The sequence below is a fragment of the Centroberyx gerrardi genome, chromosome 8, assembly GCF_048128805.1.
Source record: "Centroberyx gerrardi isolate f3 chromosome 8, fCenGer3.hap1.cur.20231027, whole genome shotgun sequence".
Lineage (NCBI taxonomy): Eukaryota > Metazoa > Chordata > Actinopteri > Beryciformes > Berycidae > Centroberyx > Centroberyx gerrardi.
The window spans coordinates 18774520-18800550 of NC_136004.1; the positions used below are offsets into that span (position 1 = coordinate 18774520).

The window sequence follows — 26031 nt, forward strand, 5'->3', positions numbered from 1 at the left end:
ATTTGTAATAACCAATCAACTGTACACTAAGGCTACAATACTATGGCACACAATAAGATCACAATACGATTTCTAAATTACTAGACAGGTTGTTTTTGAAGCATCACAAAAGGAATGTATCAAAAGACCCTGAAGGTATCATCTTGATTTACTCACCATGTCTGTTTGAGTGTATGTGTGTTTTAAATCTGTTGGCTCCCAGACTAGGTGTGATGCTGGGATGGGTTTTATGTATGGCCCATGTTATCTGCTGCCCTCCTATAATAGCCTACGGCGGGCAGCGCAGTCCCTTACATGGCCATCTGCTCTCTGTGTGTCTCTGAAGGGAGCCGATAAGAGCTGAAGCACCCAGGATTCCTCTGGGCTGGAAAGTAGAGATAGTGAGAGTGAAGAGGGTCTGGGAGGGAGAAGGCAGGGGGCAGAAAGTGACCTGTGACGTTCACCAGTCACCCCACAGGCTACCAATGTTAACGACTGAGGTCAACTCAAGCTGCAATGGTAACTCTCACTGCTGTTTTATGCACAGGAGCCTTGTAGGTTTGGCCAACATAGTGTGTAAAAGGCAATATGTTACGATGCTTTGCAGTATCGGGACCTAAGGCTGAATTCTTGAGAAGCTGCAGAACTCTAAAAGTAGCAATAGTCTCCTAATCCTGAACATAATACATTTATAGATTAATATTACATTAACAAGGTTGCAACTTTTGAGATGTAAACCATTTACAATCATCAGTAATCAATCATTGACATTTGTGTATTGAATTTTGTCACATTTTTATTTACAGTTTTATTACAGTTTTTTTTTTTTTTTACAGTTATTCAATTTTTTAAAGTAAATTTCAACATTGCAATAAACAACAGGAACAACAAGAAGAAAGTATTACATCAATGGTAGATCACTTTTATTACATTTATTGGACATTAACAGGATTATTATACTATTAGCTACAAATTGTTACTGTGTGAATAGTTTATGATGTTAATGGGAAGTTCTTACATTAGCAGTGTTTAGATGTTCTCTTTGATTAGCAGCGTTTCTCAGACTGTGTAGTCCCAGTCTGTTATGAGACGTCCGGGCCAGTTAGCTCACATAGATATAAACTGTTTTTTAGTATTATTTTCAACCGTCCTGACAACTTGTCAGGCACTGAGGAAAAAAACAATTGTTTACAAGTTCACATGACCAAAAAAATGACAAAATTTTGTGCATCAGCCCATTTTAGCTGTGACATCAGATCTTATCAATATAAATCTTTGCAGAAAACTAAATTATTTTTACATGATTTGCTAGAAATTAAATTATATACATTCAATTAAAATACAGTGGCGTCCACCCAATGTATGCTGGGATGCTCCCCCCCACCCCACCCCATGACCCTGTATAGGAATAAGCAAGTATGGAAAATGGATGGATGGAATTAAAATATAGCAGTTTATCGTAGAGCAATTTTATTTACAGTGAAGCCTATTCACATTCAAAACACAATTCATTCTGAAGCACATATGAAAAATTAAGACCATTTGTGGCGAATATATAGTGTTGTAAACATAACTTTTAAATATACAATACCAAAAAAATATTTCATTGCACTCAAACAGTAAAGGCTACACAGTAAAGCAATGAATTTGATTTAGTCATAGTAATCCCACTGAGTTTAAGTTTACAACAGCATATACAAAAATATGAACCGACCAGTTTCCACTGGTATTATATTACATTATCATCAATAATACACCAACCATTTTCAAAATGGGTCAATCCATACTCAAACACTATCAACAGTCATTGACACACAGGGAGCTTGTCTTTTGAACTAGCTTTCATGCCACCTAATGTTTTTGGGTGCAACAGTGGACCTTATGGATGTTAGATATTCAGAAACATACAGAAATTGCTACAAGTTGGAGTTTTGTTTTTCTAATACTACAAATTGGTCTGTATAATACAAGTTGGTTTCTTGTCTGTACACCTTCATGTGGTGAGGACCCTTGCTCACACGCTGACACACATCTCTCAGCTGAAGCCTGGAGGAGGCCGGAGCTGGACGTCCGCCGACGAGTAGCCATCAACTTTCTTAGATGAGAGTTCAGCCAGGCTTGCTTCGCTCTGTCACGGTGGGCTGACTGCTCACTGCACAGCGCCCTTACTGTGTCAGCATGCACGCCGCCATCTTGCAGGCCACCGCTGAGATGAGGGCTGCACCGCGACCGCTGCCCTCCTCTGACTGGATGAAGGTGATCTCGCAGTGAGGCGTTAGCTCCCGGACAATCTTGTGGAACCTGTCTTGGAAACTGGGAGAAGGGAAGAAGAGGTTTAGTGTACAACATCAGTCATATCTCACTCTCTCTCTCACCCCTTTTTCTCTACCTCCCTCTTTCTCCAATTCACCCACTGTCTCGTTTCTTAACACTAGATAAGTCTTCAATTAAAGGAAAAATCCACCCTAGGATTCTCTAACACTGTTAAACACCATTAGTGATATTCAATACATTCCAGGAGTTACTTTGTGATGTTGTAATTTTATTTTTGGTGTACCCACTTTCCCTCAACCTGCCTCATCTACTTTATTTCAGTTAGCGATTTCCTACATTTCAGTATGAGTAGGTGGAGAGATAGCGAAGTAAAGGAAGAGCAAGAGAGCCCACTCCCCTTACTGACAACACAACATGTCTTGTGGCTTCATTGGATTATTATTATTATTATATTATTATTGGATTATTGAGGCTACTGTCAGTGGAGAAACTGGTCTCTCTGCCTCTTCTACGATCGACTTCTCCCTGTATGATTGTTGAACATCGGTGCATAATGGCGGCTCTAGCAAGAAGCCCTCACTCTTTGATTCTGAGGGACTGACACCAAACCATGACGTTTACTGTTAAAACCTACAGTATGTTTACGCCATTGTAGCTGAGCTACCTTTGGCCTGTTATCCACGGGATATGAGAGCTACAAAACAAAACAAAATGAGATACATCGCCAATGGCTGTTTTTTAACAGTGTTAAAATGTGTTAGGGCAGATTTTTACTTTAAGAGGGTAAATCTAATCATATTTCCTTGCATGATTTTGAAAGTCTTGCTGGTTTGCACAGAAAGTGGCTCTAGGAAAATACATGGAGGGATTTTGAGAACTGAGATATTTTTATTCTAAAATTCAAAGCAGTCATCAGCTGACTGCAGCTCTGTCCTTCTAGTGTTACTCTCCCCGCTCCTCACCATGGGTGCAGCTTGTAGACCGAACCATCAACCCCCACTGTAATCTTCAGGGCCTCCTGGCTGCGCCGCTCCCTCATGAGGTTGATGACACCGGCGAGTCCGGCGCCACACATGTGAGCTGAGCGAGTGGAAACGCTCTCACACACCAGACGCACGATGTCACAGTCCAGCTCCGACGGCAGCACACCCAGCGAGGACAGGATATTGTAGATCTGTTTCCGGTCCTCAGAGTCGCTGATCAAAACAGGACAAAACACAAGTGTAAAATATCAGCAGTGAATGTTTCATGATGCACACTTGCACATCATGTATATGGCTATAAATGCACATACTTGCTTCTCCAGTTTTTCACATATCTTGCTCATTGTTATATTCTGGCTTCATGATGTTTTCATGAATGGTTCCACTATTTTCTTATTATTTTCTTACATTTGTATGTTTTTACTGCATTATGTTTATACATACTTATATTTAGATATAGCACATTTCTAATTTAGTAATCCATATTTAAATAAGAAATTGTGCCAATAAAAAATGTTAGTAATCCATACTCCTTCCCCACATTTCCCACCAATACAGTCTACTTAAGATGCATTTTATCTGTCACCAGCTTACACCAGCATTTGTTATTTCTATTGTTTCTATTGCTTTTTTATATTAATGTGCTTATATTCTATTTGTCTTTTTTTCCCTTCTTACTTTTGCTGCTGCAACAATTCCCCACAGGGATCAATAAGGTTTCATCTTATCGTATCTTATTTTTTGTTCGTTTTTTTCTGCAAGCAACATTTTATGAAAATGTAGTTGTTTTAACTTGATGGCTTGATTGCAGCCATCGCCATTAACTTGATAACTTGGTTGCAGCCAGGTCAGGCCAGAGAACAGCCTGATTCTCACCTCTCCACCTGTGAGACGTAGCGCGTGTCAAAGCTGCCGCGTGTCTTCAGCAGGTCTGAGGCTTCACCGTTAAACAGCAGGTCCTCATTAACCAGCTTCAGCAGAACCAGCCTGACCAGCTCACCCATATACTTCCCACTGATCAGCTTCTCGTATCTACAGGGAGAGAGGCGTGGAGGGAACGAGAAGAGAGAACGAGTGAGTTAAAAGAGCAGGGGAGACTTGATGGGAGGGGCGTGAAGAAGTTAAAAGAGAGAGGAGGGTGGACTAGTGAGGGAAACAGGAAGGATATGTGCGTCACAAAACACATGAGCAAACAACTTTCCTTTTCTACGTGGGTTGGGAGCAGGATAGCAACCTCCACGTCGCTCTGGGCCCTAGAGCTAAAGAGGCTGAGTGAGGCTGAGTGAGGCCGGGCTCAGCGGTTGTCTGTCAGTGCGAAAAGTAAACAGCCATTAGGCCCGCAGGCACTATGGCAAGCACTGTGGAGAGATCATTAATCTGACACCCCCACCCGCTGACTGACCGCTGACGTATGAAGACTCTGACCACTCACAAACATCCACAGGAAAAACAGCTGGTACCTTAGCAACCACACAGAGATCTCAGATGAGAGTCAGGTGAGTATTGCCATCGAATGATATGAGTGAGGGAGAGAGTGTGTGGCACGTTTCAAATTAAAAGCCTGCGTGTGCCTAAAAGTCATATGAATGTCGCACTCCCAGCACCATCTTTGACTCTCAACTCTAAGCTTGGATGGACATGAATACATACATACATACATTGGAAGAAGTATGGAATTGTGTGTCATGCAGCCTGTGACTCACAGCTGCTGTCGGGGGTTTATCGAGGTCTCGTCCACCACTCTGTCGTACTCCAGTCTGAACTCCTCCAGCTCCCCGTTTTCTCCAAACGCCCCCCACTCCGTGTTCACGCACATTCGGCCCTCCTCCCCCTCCACCAGCTCCACCGTCCGCATCTCCTCCATGTAGCACGCATTGCAGCCAGTACCTGGGAAAGTGCAGAGGCATTGACCATATTGTTTAAATCTGTGTGTGTGTGTGTGTGTGTGTGTGTGTGTGTGTCTGTGTGGTCATGAGCGTGCATGCTTGCTCCTTACCCACAATCATCCCAACTTCGCAGCTGCGATCCTCGTAGTAGCAGGAGATCATGGTGGCCACTGTGTCGTTCACCATGGCAACCACATCCATCTCAAAGTCCTGAATGATATGGCAACATCAAAATGGATTTACAGTCATTTTCCAGGTGACATGACTTTGAAAACAAAACTCTGTCTGTTTTGTTGTTTATAATGATAAATGTTCACTCTAATGTAACATGGGAGACCCAACCTACCCCTCTTCTCTTGATAGCATCTCTCAGCAGACCCACAACATTGTTGCCCTCTGCCCCAGAAGCCTTGAACCCTTTGGTCCAGTTAAGGAGGATACCCTGTGGGAAGAGACAGCACAGTGTTTAATCTCTATGATAAATACCTGTGACCACGAACAACAAGTCTAGGGACATTTCAAATGAATGTTTTCAGCAATAAAAAGTGAATCAAAGAGCACGTTTTTCCTGCCAACGAGATGTTGTTATGTAATCAGTCCCATCTTGCCCATCTTATCATTTCCTAAAAAGTTGCCCAGTGTATTCAGAGCCTACCTTGTCAATGTCCTCATGTCGTACGGGAAAGGAGAAAGTAAAGCCCAGAGGAAGCTTCTTGTGTTTGATGTGGTGTTTGTCCAGGAAGTCTGAGATACACTCTGCTATGTAGTCAAACAGCTGCAGAGAGAGAGAGAGAGGGGGGGGGAGGTCTTCACTGTGTCACTGAGATAGAAACACTTCTACACAGCAAAATTCATTCAACTCTGAGAGTGTAAAAACCAACACTATATAAGTCCAGACCCATCAGAGCAATGTTTACATTCTGTATGTTGTGATGAATTAGCAAGAGAGTCTGTAGTAAGTGATTAATACACAGCAAAATCATCAGTGTTTTAACTCTGATAATGTAAAAATCAACACTATGTCAGCGTTTATAACAGTCCACACCCATCAGAGTTAATTTAACACTTTTAATAGTTTTGAACAGCTGCCTCAGCGCCATATCAGCTCTATGAGTGGACAAACAACTCTCCAATCAACACTCATCAACTCCAAATAACTGTCACTGAAAAATCAACACTTGACACTGGAAAATATGCTGTGTTAGTACATGCACACCAACCATTTCCGCGGTCCCTGTCATGGCATCTTCAGGGATCGAGTACATCTGGTTCTTGGTCTCCACCTTCCAGCCCCTCTCCTCATCTTCACCCACCTTCACCAGCATCACACGGAAGTTTGTCCCCCCCAGGTCCAGAGCCAGGAAGTCTCCCACCTCTGACACAACACACACATCTGAATGCATTAACCAGCTTTCACTGCCCAGGTGAGAAGCATTGGATTCCTGCCATTCACGGATAAATGAAACTCAGTGACATCTACAGGCTGAGAATGAGAAGGAACGAGTATCTACCTGATCCCTCTGGGGTGGAGCAGACGTAAGTGGGAAGCATTTTGACACTGGCCTCCTCGTGCGTCTCTAAACGCAGCCCTCTCTCCATCTCGCGCTGCATCCTCTTCATTACCTCTTTCAGTTCTTCCTTGTTCAGCCTGAACTCCGACAGGATCTGCTCCACCTGCAAGGAGAGGAGAGCAGAGCTGGTCAGAGCTGAAATGACCTAACTAGCTAACACAAAGCAACTAGCTTACATTTTCTTTAGTTGTGATCAATGTACTGGACACGTGTTTGTAAAGGTTTGCTGTAAAATATGATACTTTAACTTATTTTCAAATATTAGAGAGAGGATGGCACAAGGAAAAAGGGGAGGAAAATGCAGAAATAGTGAGAATAAAAAAGAATACAGAACACAAAGTAGATATCAAAGAAGGAAAAAGTGACAAACTAAACATTTCATACAAAACAGTGACATAAAGTGGAGAGGACTCAAAGCTCTGCTATACAGCTCTCACATACAACCATGTTTTTACTAAATTACAGGATTACAAAATAGCATGTGAACATCTAATACAAAGCATCTCACCCAGAGCTTCTTCTCAAACAACATGGAGCAGTCTGTGTGTGAAGACTAGGGTTAATTCAGACAACATTCACGTGGGATAAAAGAGTACAACCATAACGTTACTACGGGTACAATGTACTGTAACCTCTAGAGAATGAACTTTGCGAAAAGCGCGTCTTACCATGAGGATTTTATCGACCACAGAGCTGTAGCTACAGGGCATCTTCACCATCTGGTTGAGGTGGGAGCTGACACACGGCATCTTCACGAAGCCTAACTAAATGAGCTTGTCAGTGTGTATCTAGGTGTGTGGTGAGTGTGCGTCCGTGCTGCGTGTGTGCAGAGCCAGTCAACTGTGAGTACCACTGAATAAGAACCTCAGCTGTTTTTATGCTCAGGTGAAGTGGGCTGGTCACAGAAGACGGTGGCCTCTGTGCACACATGCCCACCCCTTCCCCACCTCACCCCATCTGGCCACGTAGGTTCACACACTTGATTACTTGATTTACAGTAAAGCATTTGCCAAGAAATGTTGAATGAGGTAATTTGAAAGATCACATGTACACAGGCTGCAAATGCATTTACCCCCCCCCCCCCCACACACACACACACACACGCATGCACACACACACGGCAGTATAACCCCTGTACAATGCAAATGAAAAGAGAGCCAAAATCTACATGACCTAATTTCTAAATTAGTATCCACTCCAGCCTACCGAATGAGTTTTAAGGACTTTTTTTTTTTTTTTTTACAGAAAGACCAAATTCAGAAATTTCACCAACATGCAAAGCTTTTGGATGGATCAATATCTTGGTCATTTAATCTGTACTTTGGCTCTGTAAGTGGCTCCACATTGATTGAATTTATTCATTCACTCAAAAATCATTTTAACACATCTGTCTTCATCTGTGTCTTCTCACACACATTGGTGTTACTTTTCATTTCACATTTTTAACACATCATATGTTGTTATTAACATATCTGAAAGGTAACATAAAGGTGTGCTGTCCCAAAGAAGACACACAGATATGTTAAAAATGACACTTGCTTTTAGAGTGTACAAATGAACCCATGAAATATCGTTGACAACAAAAAGAGATGTTACTGTAACCTGTTCTATTCAATACCTGCTGTACTTAATCACATTTTAATTCGATTATGATTTATAGATTTTGTGAATTATGTCATCATGCTGAAATTATGCTGATACTTTTACCTACCAGTCAATGAGCTAATCTAATTTCACCTTGACTTGTCAATGTGAAGAGTTAAGATAAGTTTGGTAAACTATTGTTTGCTTATATGTGGCAGGAGTGAGCTAAGGCCTAGGGTCGAGTCAACCTGCTGACATTTTACAGCATGCCGACAAAGAGAAATCAAATCAACTCTTGGTGAACCTGGATCATTTCATTGAGAAGGACAACATGAATTCCAGCTCTGTGGATTACTCAATGAAGCCACTTGAGGTCCACAGAGTTTGATATTTGTAAAATTAGCAACAGATCTAAAATTAGCAACCGTAAGGGGTGAATACCCTCTACAATTTCATGCTGCAGGTGAAGGCCTCCTCCGCTTATCTCTTTGTTAGCTGTGACCCCTGGTTGTGTGTCAAACAAAGAAGCCCCAAAAATAACTATGTGACCCTCTACCCCAGTGCCCCGACTTCAGGATTTCACAGTAAACTCAGTAGGTGACACTGACCTGAAGATGAACACACACACACACACACACACACACACACATTTATGTAAAACAGATAATGCTGCCCATTATTTATACACTCTAGCATGTAATGTATATAATTATTTCCTTTTTTTGCTCAATTCCAGGGGAAAAAAACAATTCATTGGTAACCTTGTAAGTAAATTGCGTTGTGCAGGATGTGTTTTATATGTGTTGCCCAACAAGCTCAGCTGCTTGGATATGAATTTGGATTTGGATTTGGACGGGCCGTTTTGACTCTGACCAGCCACACTGTGTTTATCGTCTGACTGGGTGTAACTTAAGGTGAGTAGAGTGCTGGGGAGATTGATTTACAGTAAAGCACTTGCCAAGAAATGGCAAGTGCACACACACACACACACACACACACACAGCTTTGGTTTGGTTTGTGCCAAGTCCATTTATGGATAAGAGTTGAATGTGTGCCAAGTGCTTGTCCATAGCTGATTATCCAGCTAATTTAACCTCCCTGGTTGTTTGCACAGAGACCCGCCTGATGGATCTCCACTCACCCAGCTGCCTCTCACAGAGTAAACTTCAAAGACCAAGCCACCATGTTATTCAATTACAGGAAAGGGAAATGTAAGGATGTTTAGGCTGATATTACATCATACATCAAGGCATTTATGTCACAGCCTTTTCATTGCTCCAGCTGAGCTCACTCATTAAGGTTAGGACTGCAAGGTGGAATGCTTTCACCTCACTGTGTCCTCAGTTGTGTCACACTGCAACCACTAGAAATATTTAGGTCCTGGGTAAAGACAGTATTGTGTACTACATCACCTCTGTGCTCATGGTGTGCTTGTATGGCCTTGTGTGTGTGCTTGAAAACCACATGAAGTGTTTTTGTTGTTGTATGGGGACCCACTTTGCTCACTAGCGTCACTAGTGGCCGAAAACTCTGTTGATCATCTTGTGTTGGCTTACTTACTTGCTTAGTTATTTGCTAACTTACTGAATTGTTTGCTTACTTACTTGCTTAGTTACTTACTTGCTTACTTATTTACTTGCTTACTTACTTACATAGCCTACTTACTTAATTGTTTGCTGACTTATTTGCTTGCTTGCTTAGTTACTGTAATATTTACTTACTTGCTTACTCACTTAGGCTACTTACTTACTTACATGTATTTACTTACTCACTTATTTACTTACTTACTTACTTACTCACTCACTCAATTACTTACTTACTCACTTACTTAGTTGCTTACTTACTTACTTACTTACTGGCATGGTTGTTTGAACACAAAAGCTTTTTAATTGCTGACTATTTAGAAAAAGCTTCGGCTACAAGGAAGACAGCACTGTATAGATGAGATGATGTACTTATGTTCTTTTCTCTTTTTTTTTCTTTTCCATGGCCACCTAAGTGGCATGACACGTAAATAAAAAATTCATTCATTCATTCATTCATACTTACTTGCTTACTTAGGCCTACTTACTTACTTACTCACTCACTTACTTACTTACTCACTTATTTACTTAATTACTTGCTTGTTTACTTACTTACTCACTTATTTACTTAATTACTTAAGAGTATCTGTTTTCACTTCAAAATAGTGTAGGGTATTTTTTTACCAAGGCTCTAATGGAGTAACTTTCTGCTGAACTTTCACCCTGCTTCTACTCAACATAAAAATACAGGTTGATCCGTGTGTGTTTCTCACTTGTGATATCTCATTGAGCTCAGTGGGGAAACATATAGGCCTATTTTCAACATACTTCCTCCAAGTGCCAAGACTTTGCCCAATGTCCGCTATCAGAGCATGACAAGCTTGATCTAAAAAGAGAAGTGATGAAAGCAAAAATGCAAGACTGCACTTTACTCAAGACTGCAGCAGCATTTTGTATCAGCTTCTTAGTGAATACAACATGACAAACAATGTCTGTAACTTATTTGTGTCAGATGTGACAAATTTAATCACATCGTATTGGATTTACTTAAAAAGCTGATGCAAAATTCTGACACAGTATTTTTAATAGGAACAACTATTTTAGGGAGAATTTAATCTAGATGGGTCTATTTAGCAACAAACCTATAAAACCTAACCTACCAAACACCAAACTAAGGAGGAGTGGCATGTGATCCCTGGTGGGCCATAGGCTACTACACTAATACTCTGTGGACCAAAACATCCTTTCTGTTGTTCAGTTTTCCACTGAGCACTAAAATGGAATTAAAGCAATCATCATTAAATTATCTATCTATCTATCTATCTATCTATCTGTCTGTCTGTCTGTCTGTCTGTCTGTCTGTTTTTTAGAATAACATGTATCACACATTTGATTAATGCACTATTTTGCACTATTTTGCATAACCTGGTATTGTAGGCTACATCAGGTCTGTCATAGGGCCAGGAATGGATAGATGTACTTTCAAAATGTAATCCATTACAGATTAGGCTACTATTACCGAGAAATTACTGTTATTACGTAATCTTTTAAGTGCAATTTGGTTAGCCTACTTCGATTATGTTTGTGTAACTTTGCCTCCTAAATCCTTAGAATATAAAGTAAAAATGCATTCCAAAATCTAGGCTGTACTTTGAATAGTGTTTTTAGTATCACACTTTCAAGATCTTCCTATAATGTGGTTTGGAGTATGATGATCTCAAAACTCAAAACATATTTTCCCTCAAAGCATGCTTCTGATTCAACCAACGAGCAATTTTCCCCACTAGTGCAGTCGGATTACTAACGACAAATCACTATAATAGGCTACATTCATATAGGGTCTTGTAGAGCGTTTATATGCTAAACATTTTCTTCTATCTGTACCATAATGAGCTGATCAATGGATTGCAGATGAGAAAGACTGAAACGAAAGGGAACATGGACACAACATCATGCAGAAGGACAAGCCATATTCCGCAAAAGCTTAGAGGAATGGATCTTTATGGAGTTGAATCTGAATTTTTTACCTTATCCATCGCATCATGACGAGGATCCATGTCATACATTTATACATTTCCTGCCGACCATGCTCTGCGGTGGAAGAGTAGGCTAATCGTCCTTTCCAGGTAGATTCAGGAGTTCTTTTTTAAGATTCCAAGATTCTGCTTTAACGGTGCAGCAACTCCAAGTCCGTGCAGTCTAAATACAATTTTAATCCGCTAAATTGAATCGGCTAAACTTTATCGTATTCCCGGCATTTTTGACCAAAATCACGATGCATTCAATTGCGAGTCTTTAACACGTCTTACATACTTGTAGTATTTTGCACGACTTTTAAGCTATTTGTCGTTGAATTTAAATCTTTCGGAAAAGCAGGGCAGATTTTAATTTTATGAATAACCTATGGATTCATCTCCGTTCTTGCACACAGCAGGTCCAGTCAGCATCCTCATGGGCACATTGGATGTGCCATATGGTAATCAGCTCCAACAGTCAATTAGCCAAGAAAAAACAGATTATGCATGAAAATTCCCAGCCTAACCTTCATTCCACTATGCGACTTTATAAATTCTGAGGACTAGTAGGCTAGGCTACATTTAAGGAAAACATTGAGCAGGTATGCAGTAGGCTATGTAGTTGGCCCTCTCACTGACATTGTTGCTTTAACATCTATGGCAACCAAACCTTGATTCTAGGAAAAAATAAAACATTTCTTGCCCTGCCACAACCGTCTGTCAACAGATGCGCCTAAAGGGCTACTCTGTTTCCATGCCAAAACCTTTTCAATATGTTGCCCTGGAAATGAATTTACCGGCACACTTCTGCCATGGAAAACACTTACCACTGAGGTAAGTGGCCAGGAGGAAATTGTTAAATGGAGCAAAATCACCTGGGAAAACATCAAATTATGGTGCCAGATCTTTGGTAGAAAAGACATTGGTAACGTCATTACCTAAGCTGTTCACTTTTCTAATACTATTAGCCTACTACTACTACTACTACTACTACTAGCCTACTACTAATAATAATAATAATAGCAATCATAATAATAAAAATGACATCACATCAATATTATTAATTTATACATTAATGAATGAGGGATAGTAGGCCTATCCCTGCTATGATTAGCCTGTCATTAGGCTGCACAAAAAAGGTTCTGCATTACAATAACTGTATTGCCTGATGGAGACGGGGATGTTAAGCACATGGAGTAAATGAGAGTTATAAGCAATAAAGTTTCCTATTGCAATGATTATAACTTCATTGTAGGGCTATAAATATGGCTTTACATCAACAGGTTGTTTCTTTCTAACAGGAACTTTCGTACACCGGTGTGTGTTTCCGACGGAGACATTCATGTGTTGGACTGTTTGAGGATCGTGACGTGGTGATTGGTCGTTGACTAGCATCTTGAAAACTATTTAGTTAGCGTTAGCTTTTTTTTAGATTGAAAGCTTGTCAGAGTTCCGGGATACCAACACATTTTCGTTACTGTGGAATAAAAACATCCGCTGTTTCTCCTAAGGAGGAATCAAACTCTTTGGTGCTGTTTTGTCTGGTAAGGCCTTCAAAGACCAGATAGCGCTAGCCAACAACATTAACTTAGCTAGGCTAGTTTGTCTTGACTTGCTTTTAAAATGTATCTAAGTCGTTGTAAACTTAGATATCCAAGCTAACATTACTCTCTGGTAATATTTTACTAGTTACTGACAGTTAACCAGCTATCATCATCATGACCAAGGCGAGTAGTACTTTAGCAGATCATGATTTACAATAGCAGGTTAGCTAGCTAGCTATAAGGCGACCACTTTTACAGCTAGTCAGCTGCATTTCAATCAGTAACGTTAGCGCAGCGGGCAAGCTTTCTTTAGCTGCGTTAATGTTAGCAAGCTAGCGTAAGCTGGATACGGATAATGCTCTCATGTGATTGTGCTTGTGTCATTTTGTAAAGCAGATCACCGGGCCCTCTGATCGTATCTACTGTCTGTGTACTGATTAACCATAACTGATCCGGCGCCAGCATGAAGCTCTACAGTCTCAGCATCCTTCACAAAGGAGTGACCAGAGCCAATCTCCTCAAAGCGGCCTACGACCTCTCCTCCTTCAGCTTCTTTCAGCGCTCCAGGTGGGGCTGACTGACAAAAATATAATTGACTTTAGTTACCTTGTATTTCTCAAGTACGCTCGGATGCTTACCATTTATTGGAAAGTATACAGTACGCGGTGGCATTTTAGTGTTCTCTTTTTAGTTTGATTTTGCAGTAAAACTAGCAATTTGTCCGTCAATGATATCCTTGTCTTGGTTGGTGTAGTGTCCAGGAGTTCATGACCTTCACCAGTGCCTTGATTGTTGAGCGGACATCACATGGAACCCGTGCCTCTGTCAAAGAACAAGGTAAAAATGAGAACATGCAGTCCAGTCTGAAAGATTTTTCATCTTTATCCAATTTCACCACAAACTTCGGTAGTTGGCTAATGGATTCCTAATGCAAAGGGTGTCGTTTTTCCAGTTTTTGATGCTTCATCTAATTTGTTAAAACTGCTTTGGTGCCTCTTTCTCTATGCTCAGATAATTCTCAGTAGGTTGTGAGGGTGTGGCCCATCACCATCCACTTTGTGTTGTCATCAAGTCTGAAGCATCTAGTTAACATTGACAATACAGTCAGCGCTAAAGTAAATTATTTTTTTGAGGAAAAAAAACAAACTACTGTGAAAATCATGATATATTTGAAATGCCACATGTCAAATTTAATAAGAAATATAAAGTATGAGCCTTGGTTTATCAACACAGAGGTCTCTCTCTCACTTTCTCTTTCTTTCTCTCTCTGCTACTGGCACACAGACCAGGTCCTTTGCTTTTGTCAATTTTGTATACTTAACTATATTAGTCAGAACAATATCATGCATGTTAAAGATAAGGAAAGAAGTGAGAAACTGCCACATAACTGACATGTTACACCAGGCTACGTTACTCTTGCCAGCCACCAAGGCAAGCTCTCAGTTGCCTTTCTCCTCTCTCCTGGTACGCAACACATAAACACTCACTCTACTCCCTCAGCATCAAATACACCTAGTTATCAAAATGGCAGACATATCTCATAACACTTTATGGAGCTTGTGTTAACCAAAATTAATGTTAACAAATGCCAGGGCAAGCGCAGCCCCGATGCATGATTCTGCATTCAAAACTCTGTCAGTTTAATGTTGCCTTTCTTACAAAGGGACATACCTGCGTGAATTTACTTCATCATGCCCTAAGTTAAACAATACCATGACATTGGGAAATGTGATTGTCGTTCCATTGTCTTTAAGTGACTTTGTTTTGATCACACCTTGTTTCTCCTCCCTTCAGAGTATCTGTGCCACGTGTATGTGAGAAATGACAATCTGAGTGCTGTGGTCATAGCAGATACTGAATACCCACAGAGAGTCTGTTTCACATTGCTAGACAAGGTGAGTACAGACTGCAGATACATAAGATACTGTTTGTTTACCATTATTCCTTGCATTTTGCAGCCAGCTTCAATATTGATTACTGTCTGCCTTTGTAGGTATTAGAGGAGTTCTCCAGGCAAGTGGATAGTATAGACTGGCCTTCTGGTACCCCTGAAACCATCAACTACAAAGCCCTGGATATTCACCTTTCTAAATACCAGGTTCATGTGTGATCTATTTACTTAAATAAAAGAACCATCAACGGAAAACACCAACATTTTGGCAAATGGCAGACTACGATTGTGTGCTGAGAAAACTATTAAATTCACTTTTGTGCCTCCAGAGTTGCTGAATTTCCTCACTCTCAAAGGATGAAATTACCATCTGCCAGATGATGTCACCAACTGTTGTACTCTATATTATAAGGTGACATCACCTGGGCACCAGGTTTGGTGATAAGTGACTCTTTAATAGTGGAGGCATGAAAGTGAAATTCATGCCGATCCTTTTGTGGCACGATGATTGGACGATCAAGGAGCTTGTTTGCCAGATGTTGGTGTATTCCTTTCCTGGATATAATCAACATGTAGCTTTAAAACAATTTGTATAATGGAAAGACGGTGATGCCTGACGGCTTCTTTTTCTTCCCAGAACCCCAGGGAAGCAGATGCAATGACCAAAGTGCAGGCTGAGCTGGATGAGACAAAGATCATTTTGGTAAAATACCACCTTAAGCTGGGACACACTACATGACTCAACAGGCTGAAATTGGTAGACATCACACACTTCAAGACTGGAATTGGCAGATTTTTTCATCTTCTGATGTAGCATCACACACAAGTTGGATTTGGGGATCACACCCTCCCTGGGTCCTAACCTGAGAGGAGAAAGCAGAGTTTTCACTCAGAGCTCGTTTCCGGGTACCACAAATGTCAATGACAATGTCAATAGAGTCTATTGTCAGTGTATTTGCATTAATGGGGAAAGTTGTGAGGTATGGCCTCCTGTTGCAGATATCTTCTGTTTAAAAAAAAAATAATAAAAAAGTTCCAAGTTTAATTTAAATGAAACTTGAGACCAAATTACACCCAAGCTGGAAGTATTAACATCTTGAGCTACAAATTACATTTTGAGTAGGTTTTGAGGAAAACGTTGTTTCAGTTTTGTCCACCTCTGTCACTATGGTAGCAGCGTTATGCTTGGGGCAGAAGTAAAGGCGCACACATAAAGGTTAATGGCAACATTTTCAAACCAGAAGGTGGCCTATCACCAGCTCTCACATGAATACACAGAAACAAAACAGCTGGAGCATTTTTACTCCCTGTCATTTTCCATTCTCTCTCTCTCTCTCACTCAACTCTTATTGGCTATTGCTGGTCCTCGTCCGGATTTGAGTTGTTGACCAGCTCACACTACAGGACCACGTCGAGACGAGATTCAAGTCATAAAAATCATATCGGTCAGGTCTCTAAAATCAGTCGAGGTAGTCAAATCCTGGCTATAATCGGCTGAAAGTTATGCAGTGTGTCCCCAGTGTCTCACGTCATACTCTGTTTAACATTACACACCATCTAGTACAACTAATAAATGTTTTGTCTCTGTAGCACAACACCATGGAAAGTCTGTTGGAGAGAGGAGAGAAACTGGATGATCTTGTGGCAAAGTCGGAGCACCTGGGAAACCAGTCCAAAGCCTTCTATAAGACTGTAAGTACTGGAGCCTCGGCTGATAACAGTGGACTGTTTGTCTCTATGCTGAACAGACATTCTCCAGTCTTTGTTTAGGTGCTTGACTGTGTTCATTTAACCCCGCAGGCACGGAAGCAAAACTCATGCTGTGAAATCATGTGATGCTGCTGCCTAGTCCTCGTGGACATGCCTCTCTCTGCCTTTCTGCTTTTCCTACAACTCCCATCATGCACCAGCCACCAGCTCTCAGCACAAAGGACAGAATGAATGCTGTCCCACCCAGGACGGGGCGCCAGGACAGAGCAAGAAGGGGTGGAAGGTGGTGGCCAGTCTAGATGTGAAATATCTGGACTCTGACTGATGGGGGCTGAAGGACTGATGGGGTTTGGTCAGGGAAAAAGTAATATTTGAATTATTTTAACCTTTCAAAGGGTAAACATCTTTGTGGTGTTTCAATACCAGCTGAGGACATAATAGTGTGATCTTGTGTATTGGTGGTGTGTTGTTGAAATGTCTTCAAAACATTTAATGTATTCAGATTGAATCAATTCTTAATGGAGTTTGATCTCAGCTCTATGGAAATTTTGAAAGGGGATTAACTAAGTTTGTCTGTGCTTTCGCTTCAAGGCAACTCTGACAATCTCATGTTCTTATCTTTTGAACTAATGTCACTGCTGAGGTGAAATCCTCCAAGACAGAAGTAAGCTGTTTTCCTTGCAGACATACCTTATTCTGCCCACTAGGTGGCCCTATTTGTTCACTCCTGCATTGAGGCCATAAGGGTATCTTTTCAATGGGCCTCCATGTTGAGGTAATTCCAGAAACTGTAATGTGAGCCAAGACAGCAGCAAGTGGCTGCTTGGACATGTGAGATTGAAATCCCACTGAATTGTACAATGATTTTTAAGCATCTTTGGTTTTCTAGATTGGGTTAAGTTATGTGATTTTCTTGCATTTCATAGTGTGAACACTTAAAAAAAACATTCCCACTTTGGGTGATTGTGTTATTGCCTGGTGATGCTGATGAGAAGTGGGAGTAGGGATGCAAAATATAGAATAGATAGATGTTCTCCATAGACCGAGCCTTATTGCAGTATGGCGTACATGTAATCCCCTGTCCTGTTAAAGACTGTGCAGTCTAATGAGGACAGGTTTTGTGAGCTTTTCTGTTTTACACTCAGTATACAGTAGCCATACTCTTTCTTTTTTATAGCCAAGATACATGAAGCTGGTCATTAGAGCTCATGACACCCACTTGGGTCTCATCTGTCCAGGGCTTGTATGTATCAGACCCCTCAAACCTGTGATCACTGACATTTTACCATCGTATTCATTGTGGTCAAAAAGCAAATCTGATCCTTGACCAGCACTCTGACGTCAGATGCCATCAAAGGTCCACATTCTCTCTGGCTACCTTTTCTGTGCTGGTTGAGTTTTATGTAAAATGGGTATAATTAATGTGTGAAAAGAGATAACAGGGCTCTGTAGAGTGATGCCACTGTAATTTGGGTGATTTCACAGGCCTGACATGGTATGATACACTCCACATTGATCACACAGCTGTTATTTCTCCCCGCTGTCAGTATCATTTGCAAAGTACTCAGTTTGCTTTGGATGGATCTCTGAATGGGTAGAAATCCCTTCAGGTGCTTGCAGTACAGAACTGTTGATCAACTTAAGACGAAGAGATGCCTTTGGTTCTGTATTTTAGATGTTTCTCTGCTTTGTTTCTGCTGTATGTATGACTTTTGCTGATGTACAACGTGTAGACTGCATTGATGTCCGTGTGACTGTGGTTGTGTGAGGACTGGTGTGTGTGTGTGATCTGAGTTGCTCTTAATGCTTTTACAGTATAAACTTCTGTGCAATAGCTCTGCAGACTGTCGGTTGATGTCTCTTTTAATAGGGAGCATAAACGGCAAACAATATTTCCCATAAAGGACAGTAACTTGACCTTTGTATATTCTTATGACTAACTCTCTCCCATGTGAAGCTTGTCCAGGGGTATTTGTGAACCATTTGTTTAAAGTTGGATTTTCTTGCAAAGTTTTAAATGTGCTGAATTTGGAAATACATCGAATATACGGAATTATGCTGTAGCTTTTTACAGTTCAAGTTTCACTGTCCAGTGTGTTAAATTAAACAGTCTGCATTACAATTTATAATCCAGTTATCGTCTGCAAATTGAAAGCAAGGATCGAATTTATGAACAGTCTTTTCTGTCTGTATTAACATTTTGTTTTGGAACTTTGAGTCACTGAAACTAACTGTTTACAGAACATGTAATCTTGCCTAGATAAAGAAGAAAAAAATGGCTTCTGGTGTGCCATGTCTGTTTTTTTTTTATCAGGAATTCACGCTGCAGTTATTTATCTGAAGTGGCAATAACGTATCGCAGGAAATCCGCTTACAAGTGATAGGTGTGAAAAGTTGCCCCGTGCAGGTGCAGACCGTGTTTTTGAAGCCTACAGCCTACGTCACACATACAGTATATTTATCAGCAAACTAAAGGCTGTGTGGTGTTTTCCCTCCGCCTTTCTATTCTGCAAGGTCAGCTGATGAGAAACTGATGCCTTCAAGTGTTGTCAGAGAGAACATGAACGATCCCAAAATGTGGCAAATAAATACCACCATGAAATGTGACTTAGGCGGCGGTGAGCATGGAGGCCGTTTCAACAAATTGTTTTTTATTGTTATACTATATGTTATTGCTTGGCATTCTATGTCAGTTAGTATTGGTGTAGCATAATGTTTCTACCTGCACTCTAACGTTTTGCTGTCACATTTTTTTGTTTTGAATAAACATGGATTACATGCCTGATCCTCTGTGTTCTGTGCCGTTTGGTCTCAAAAAATAATATAACAGCCTATAAAAACAAGCACTTTTATCCGCTTCTTTGCGGGATACGTACACAAGACCGAAGATCTGGAACGAACGAGCAGCACCTGAAGGCAGCGCGAGAGGCGCTTCTCCCTGCACAGCTGAAGTGAGGAGAAAACAGCATGAACTGATGGAAGACTGACCGGAGCCTCGGAAATGTGGACGGAGGTGAAAAACAAGAGCAAGACTCTCGTCAGTGATGGAAACCGCTCAGAGGTAAGAGAAAACAGCCTGGAAGTAGTTCACCTGGAGAAATCCGCGCATTTACTGTTTCCAGTACTTACCAGAACATGCCAAAACAAAACAGCACTGGTGAACGAGTGACTTTCTCTGCAGGTCAGCAAATGATCAGCAGTCGTGCAAATGTTATCCACTCCACATTACGACTGCTACAACTTGGCAATTTACTCCCATCTTACTCCCTTCTGTTTTTACAAGCCTGCAATGAGTATTTCATTAAACCCTCTCAACTTAAATCATTTACCTAGACTCATGCTTCCGTGAGCTGCAGCAGAGCCTGTTGCGACGCGACGCAAATGTTTTGGAAATATATGGCCCATTTATGTTTTCTTATCTTGCTCCAGTCGTGGCCCTGCACTCTGATTTTCCACATTGTAGGACTTCCTGTAATGAGTCCCCCCCTCCCCTCCCTTAGGCTAGCTATCTTATCTATTCATCGCGTCTTTTTCTTTCTTTATTTCCTCCTTTGTCTCCTCCGTATTCCAAATATCATAAGTGGGTAATTCAGCTAATCCAAACAAGATATGCATTTTTGCACAGTCAAGTTGTGGAGTGGGGTGGTGTGTCATGTCCTGCCTGTGACTTCTGCTCCACATTTCTTCAAAAACATGAATGTGTTTTGCTGCACTTTCAGATGGCTGACCCAGAACTCACTTGGCAACTCTTAAATGCTGTTCAGCAGAGAAATGGTGAGGTTTTACAGGCTTTCGTTACTGACTTATCTCTCTCTCTCTCTCTCTCTCTCTCTCTCTCTCTCCCCCTCATAACCACACTAATAGTAATCACCAGAGAATCACAAAATCTGCAAATTATTTTAATATGGAAAGGGGAACAGTCTGGAAAGTCATGACATCATTTGCCACAAACAGACAAACTGCACTGGTAAAGAAGAATGGTCACAAGTCCTAACTTACCAACAGGAACCGATGGACATGTAACTGGATAGTTGCTAAACACCATACAGTCTCAAAAATTTCCACAGAACTGAATCAACACCTCTGACACAGTCTCAACAGAAACTGAACATGGTGCGCTTGCCAAAGCTGGTATTTATAGCTGGTTGCAGAATAAAGACACAATTTCCCACTACACACAGTTCAGGACTTGTATGATAGTTTAAGGACTGAAGCTGTTTTGTGTTTTGAAGACAAAGGGTGGCCCTACTCCTTATTGTTATTCATATATTGTGAGGTGTTTCCATTATTTAGTCCATCCCCTCTATATTAATAATGAAAAATACACACTTCGAATACTAGACCATTACCTTCAGACTTAAAGCCGTCTATCAGGGAGCTTTTTGTGTAATTTTAATCACATCACTTCATAGAATATTGTGGTTTCTCATTAAGCCTGTTAATGTCTGCATTGATTCAGTTTTGTGGAGAAATGTATCAGGATATTATACTGCATTGATTTAACACACACACATATAGGCTTGAATATTAGCCTTGTTTTCAACTAATTCTATTGTTTATTTTTTTCCATGAAGGTTCAACTGCAGCTGCCACTCATCCTTCTAGCACAGAGGATCCTTTAGCCAGGGGCAGTGGGATCATCCCCGGTGAGCACCGCTTTGACCAAAACCTGATGTCTTACAGGCACTGAACATAACATGTCAGAAAAAAACACCTACAGTAATATGTACCACCCTGAGTCAAAGGCAAACAAACACTGTACCTATTTGAGTCGGAGTCAAGACCACAACCAAAGGGGAATCAAGTTAGACCAACAATAGCTGACAAAGCTTTCAATAGTCCAGAAAGATTATGCTTGACAGTTCTCTCTTTCTTGGGTAGAAATATCAAGACAAGACCGAGATAATTCAGAGGCCAAGACTTTCAAAACATTTCATACATTAAATCAGAGTATAAGGATTTGTATATTCTTACTGAAATTTGGCTGTTCAGTCTGAGTCTTGCACTTGATCTCAATCCTCTTTTGGTTGTGATCTTATCCTGGACTCAATTATATTTTGTTACATTTTAGGCATTTAGCTGACACTCATCTAGAGTGACTTCAATGAGTGAGTAGAGAGGCGTTCAGGGTCTGGCTCAAGGACAGTTCGACGGGACACATGGCTCACATGGGCAGCTGCGGGCATTGAATCTGTGACTTTTTGGTTACAGGACGGTCTCGTTAACTTCTAGACCATGCTGTCGCTCAGATGTTTGGTCTTGGTCTTTGTCTTCAGTTATGGTCTGGTCTTGGTCTCAGTTGAGGTGGTCTTGACAAAAACTCTGATGTCAGTTCTGTGTCCTTTATAGCTCCTGACAGGCAACCGACCAAGATGTGGTGACGGTGAAATCTGAGTATTTGATGACATAAGTTGTTTGCTTTTGAGGTTTGATGTTCCAAAGGCAGATGCTAGAATAATAGCATTGCACTAAAGCTCCTCTTAGTTTTGAGTAACCTTGGTCTTACAACTGGCTAATCGGATTTGGAAAATGCTATGCTGTTGCCTCTCCTGAGAGAAAAACGTAAATGTAGCCATGTTGAGACCCATGCCAACCTCTTCCAGTTCTCTGTCCTGGATTATGATCTTCTGCTTTAAGTTGGAACATTTTCTTTTTATCTGTCCGTGGCAGAAAATAGACACAGTGTATCAAGTAAGTGTGTTAGTTCACAAGAGCCAGGCTAGATATTTGGAAGGGAACGTGAAATTCCTCTGGTCCCGGTAATAGTCACTAATATTATGATTGCAGGATAAGGGTCTGCACTGCACTGGGAAGTGACATCTCAACAGACTGACTCTCACAGGGAAGAAGAACCCCCCCCCCTGCTCTGAGAAGACACCCCTTTTCCTTTTTCTAATAGAGTGAAGAAGTATTAATTTTTCCAATAGTGCAGTGAAGATAGATAGGAAAATGAGGAGAGAGTTATGCAGCGTGCACCAGAGCCCAAGCACACGCAGTCACAAAACGAGTTGTTTTCCTAGGGAGGAACACTGGTTCATTCAGCTGCCAGACTCCCAAAGGAAACTGGATCAGGAAGAGAAGCAGGTAGACAAACCTACTCAGGATGACTCCCTGCAGAAGCTCCCACATACAGCACAGCTTATTACAATCACAGTTGTGTGTGTGCATGCATGAGTGCTTGTGAATCTGCACATGTTGTGTGTTTGCACATGTGCATCTGAGCACATGTTTACTGTGGTTTTTTTTGTGTCTGTGTATAGGTGCGATTGCAGCCGCGGTGTTCATTGCCTTTCTACTGGCTCTCTATGCTGTCCTCTGGAAGTGTATGGTATCACCACCACAAAGGTAAAGAACAGACACAAGCCCTAACTTGATTCGACTAGAGCTTTATTTGATTTTGTTGGCACGGCGATCTTGCAAACTGCCATTTGCGCTCCTGCCTCAGTGTCACATGTCTGAACTTTGTATCCCCGCTCATCAAAGAGGGAGAAATCGTCTCACATGAACAGCGGTTTTTCCAGTTTCCTCCATTGTTCAAATCGAATTGCGTCACAATCTGATTTTATCTGACAGGCATGTGCTCATTTGTGTTTCACCCTTTTCAGGAAGAAGAGAAAGGTGAGGGTAAGAGAGCAACGGAGGAGTCCTGTGTGACGACTGGCCTCCTGGTTGAAAATGTACTGGATCTGGTCTCACTGGGAGGGGGGGGGGGATTAAAACCTGGGACAGCAGACTTTGCTCCTAATCAAAGAATATTACCAGACTTAAAGTATGTTGCTGAATCATCAGAGGAAGATTCACCCAACAGATTCAAAAACCTGCCACCTGTTTCCCTCAGGTTGGGGAAGGGATTTGAACAGAAACTGTCTGCAGGTGGCTCCGGTTTGAGACGAAGCTCCTCTGTGATGCCAAACACTTTGTTTGCAGGTCAACTTGTGCTGCTTTTCTCTGTTTCTGCCTGTGAACTCTGCACTACTGAGGGATGAAGCGGCTCGGGCCACTGCTCTCCCCGACGATCAATAAGCTGAATGGCCACCAGCCGCGTCTGTTTGTATGAGTGTGTGTGAGACTAACCACATGTCTTGTGTGTGCTGTAGCTTGTGATATATTTAGTATAATTTCATTTTTTTTACGTTGTTGCACCTGCATCAAATGATCAGTTGCATCTTGAATATTTCCTTGATTCTTCTGATGAGCCTGCCTTAGTATGACTTTATAATGCTTGAGAAAGCTCATGTTGGCATCACTAGGTTGCATCTGCGTCCATTTTAATTCTATCCATGCCTCTCCAAGATTTTGTTGGAGCTGCAAAAGGAGCCAAGATGTTTAGAAATGAAAAGTGTATTGATACCAGCTGAAAATGTGTCATGTCATAATATTGAGTGAATGAATGTATGCAGATGAATCATTTATCATGTATGATCTGTTGCTCTGTGACATTTTAATAGACAGATTCATGTTATTGTTTATCCAATCATTACTCTACTCTTTAGACAGTATTTTCTGTGGGAAACTATGAATTGATTGTGCTCGTTTTATTTCTTTACTCAGGACATTCCAACTACTGTATGACTTTTCACTCTTCATAAACTGTGACGTGTTGTTTTTGACAGATTTACAACAATGGAATGTGTCTCATAAAAAAATGCTAAGTCAGTGATTTAGATGAGTGACAGTTTTCATATAAAATCAAACTGGACTCAATTGTCAAATGTCATAATGTTGAAGATTTTCTTCACCTTGCTTCTCACGTGTTTCATGTTATATTTCTAACTAGCATAATATATGAGTGGGGGTTTGAAGCACTTTGTAAAGGGCTGGTGTGTGTGTGTGTGTGTGTGTGTGTGTGTGTGTGTGTGTGTGTGTGTGTGTGTGTGTGTGTGTGTGTGTGTGTGTGTTTTGCAGGGGGGTGGGGTTTTATTATTTACTGTGTTTTATTTGGTCCAGTTGCAGTATTCTCACAACATACTTCTAAGTCTATGGATTTTTTTACAGGTTTTTTTTTTGTTTTGTTCGTATTTTTGTGTTGCATTAACCTTATTTGCTATGATCAAGGCCCATACTGATATAAGAATATATGTTAGAATACATACGTTCATACAGTTCATCTAAGATAATTAATCTCAGCAAAATATCTTTATAATAATGCCCCTTTGGAATAAACAGACAATGAGAGTCTCAGTAGCGGTGGGCTGGATGAACATCCTGTGCTGATGGACACAGGCCAACAGCCACTGAGCCACACTGCTTAATAATTGACGGCTGCACTCAAAATGGACTTGGTTTGTGTCATCACTGCTATTTGAGTAGCTATCTCAGTCGGGGCCACATCAAAGTGGAGGAAACACTGTCACTTTCAGAACCAGTTTTGCGACTTGTTGGAGCCGCAGAGCAGAGCTAACAACTGGGTTAAGAGCAGGGACTGTGGTTTAGTAGAGCGTAGTAGAGACACTGGTTTTACTCTTGTAATCCAATCTGCTACAATTGCATAGCAATGAGTTATTAATGATGCTGTGTTCTCCTCAGCTGAAACAAATATGTTTTTGCTGTGATTTATATTTTCATTCATCTCATCTCCTTTGGTTATGTTCCCTAATCTAATGGGTGGTTATCATAGTGAGTTAGGGCATTATTTATAGCCTATAGAAATTGTGAATTAACTGATGGGCATGTGGGGAAAATATAGCCTATACATCTTGAATATAGCTTCAAATATTTAGTGTTTACTGGTTGCATTTTATTAATAGAACAAAAACCTTAAAAACGAAATCTCATACCAGCTGCCACCGTTGCAGCAGAATGGACAAGTTGGAACAAGACATGCTATTGTGAACCTTTGCAGAGAAATAGGACATTTTGTTTTGAATTATTTTTGCCATCCAACAAGACACTGAATTATGTCTTTAAATTCTTATGCATTGTAAACTTGGGTGGATAAGTGAACAAACATACAAACTGGCTTTCACTCTCTGTTTCACCCACTTCTATTTGGCCTAACAGCATGTTGGCCAAATAGAAAATGTAACATTTTTTGTCCAACAGATGGCAAGATAGATGATGAAAAACTGACT

General features: G+C 41.0%; 3 protein-coding genes across 4 annotated transcripts; 2 read left to right on the plus strand and 1 right to left on the minus strand.

Moving 5' to 3' along the window:
• Nucleotides 1-1649: 1649 nt before the first annotated feature.
• Nucleotides 1650-7442, minus strand: gck (glucokinase (hexokinase 4)). The gene is made up of 10 exons (XM_071918594.2): nt 7362-7442; nt 6634-6796; nt 6343-6497; nt 5778-5897; nt 5469-5564; nt 5233-5332; nt 4940-5123; nt 4113-4268; nt 3216-3449; nt 1650-2292 (listed from the first exon to the last, which is right to left on the minus strand). The coding sequence occupies exons 1-10, from the start codon at nt 7440-7442 to the stop codon at nt 2145-2147; spliced, it is 1437 nt and encodes a 478-aa protein (XP_071774695.1). The 3' UTR covers nt 1650-2144.
• Nucleotides 7443-13177: 5735 nt separating this feature from the next.
• ykt6 (YKT6 v-SNARE homolog (S. cerevisiae)) lies at nt 13178-19746 on the plus strand. 2 transcript variants are annotated; one of them, XM_071919131.2, is made up of 8 exons: nt 13178-13359; nt 13753-13926; nt 14114-14196; nt 15154-15254; nt 15353-15457; nt 15888-15953; nt 16841-16942; nt 17051-19746. In XM_071919131.2, the coding sequence occupies exons 2-8, from the start codon at nt 13823-13825 to the stop codon at nt 17084-17086; spliced, it is 597 nt and encodes a 198-aa protein (XP_071775232.1). In that variant the 5' UTR covers nt 13178-13359; nt 13753-13822; the 3' UTR covers nt 17087-19746. The 2 variants fall into 2 exon arrangements, with proteins under 2 accessions (XP_071775232.1, XP_078141323.1); XM_078285197.1 differs by having other exon boundaries at nt 13756-13926.
• A 156-nt stretch (nt 19747-19902) lies between these two features.
• Nucleotides 19903-24747, plus strand: LOC139926741 (uncharacterized). Its single transcript, XM_071918546.2, has 5 exons — nt 19903-20021; nt 20680-20734; nt 21535-21606; nt 23221-23305; nt 23566-24747. The coding sequence occupies exons 1-5, from the start codon at nt 19962-19964 to the stop codon at nt 23612-23614; spliced, it is 321 nt and encodes a 106-aa protein (XP_071774647.2). The 5' UTR covers nt 19903-19961; the 3' UTR covers nt 23615-24747.
• Nucleotides 24748-26031: the final 1284 nt, after the last annotated feature.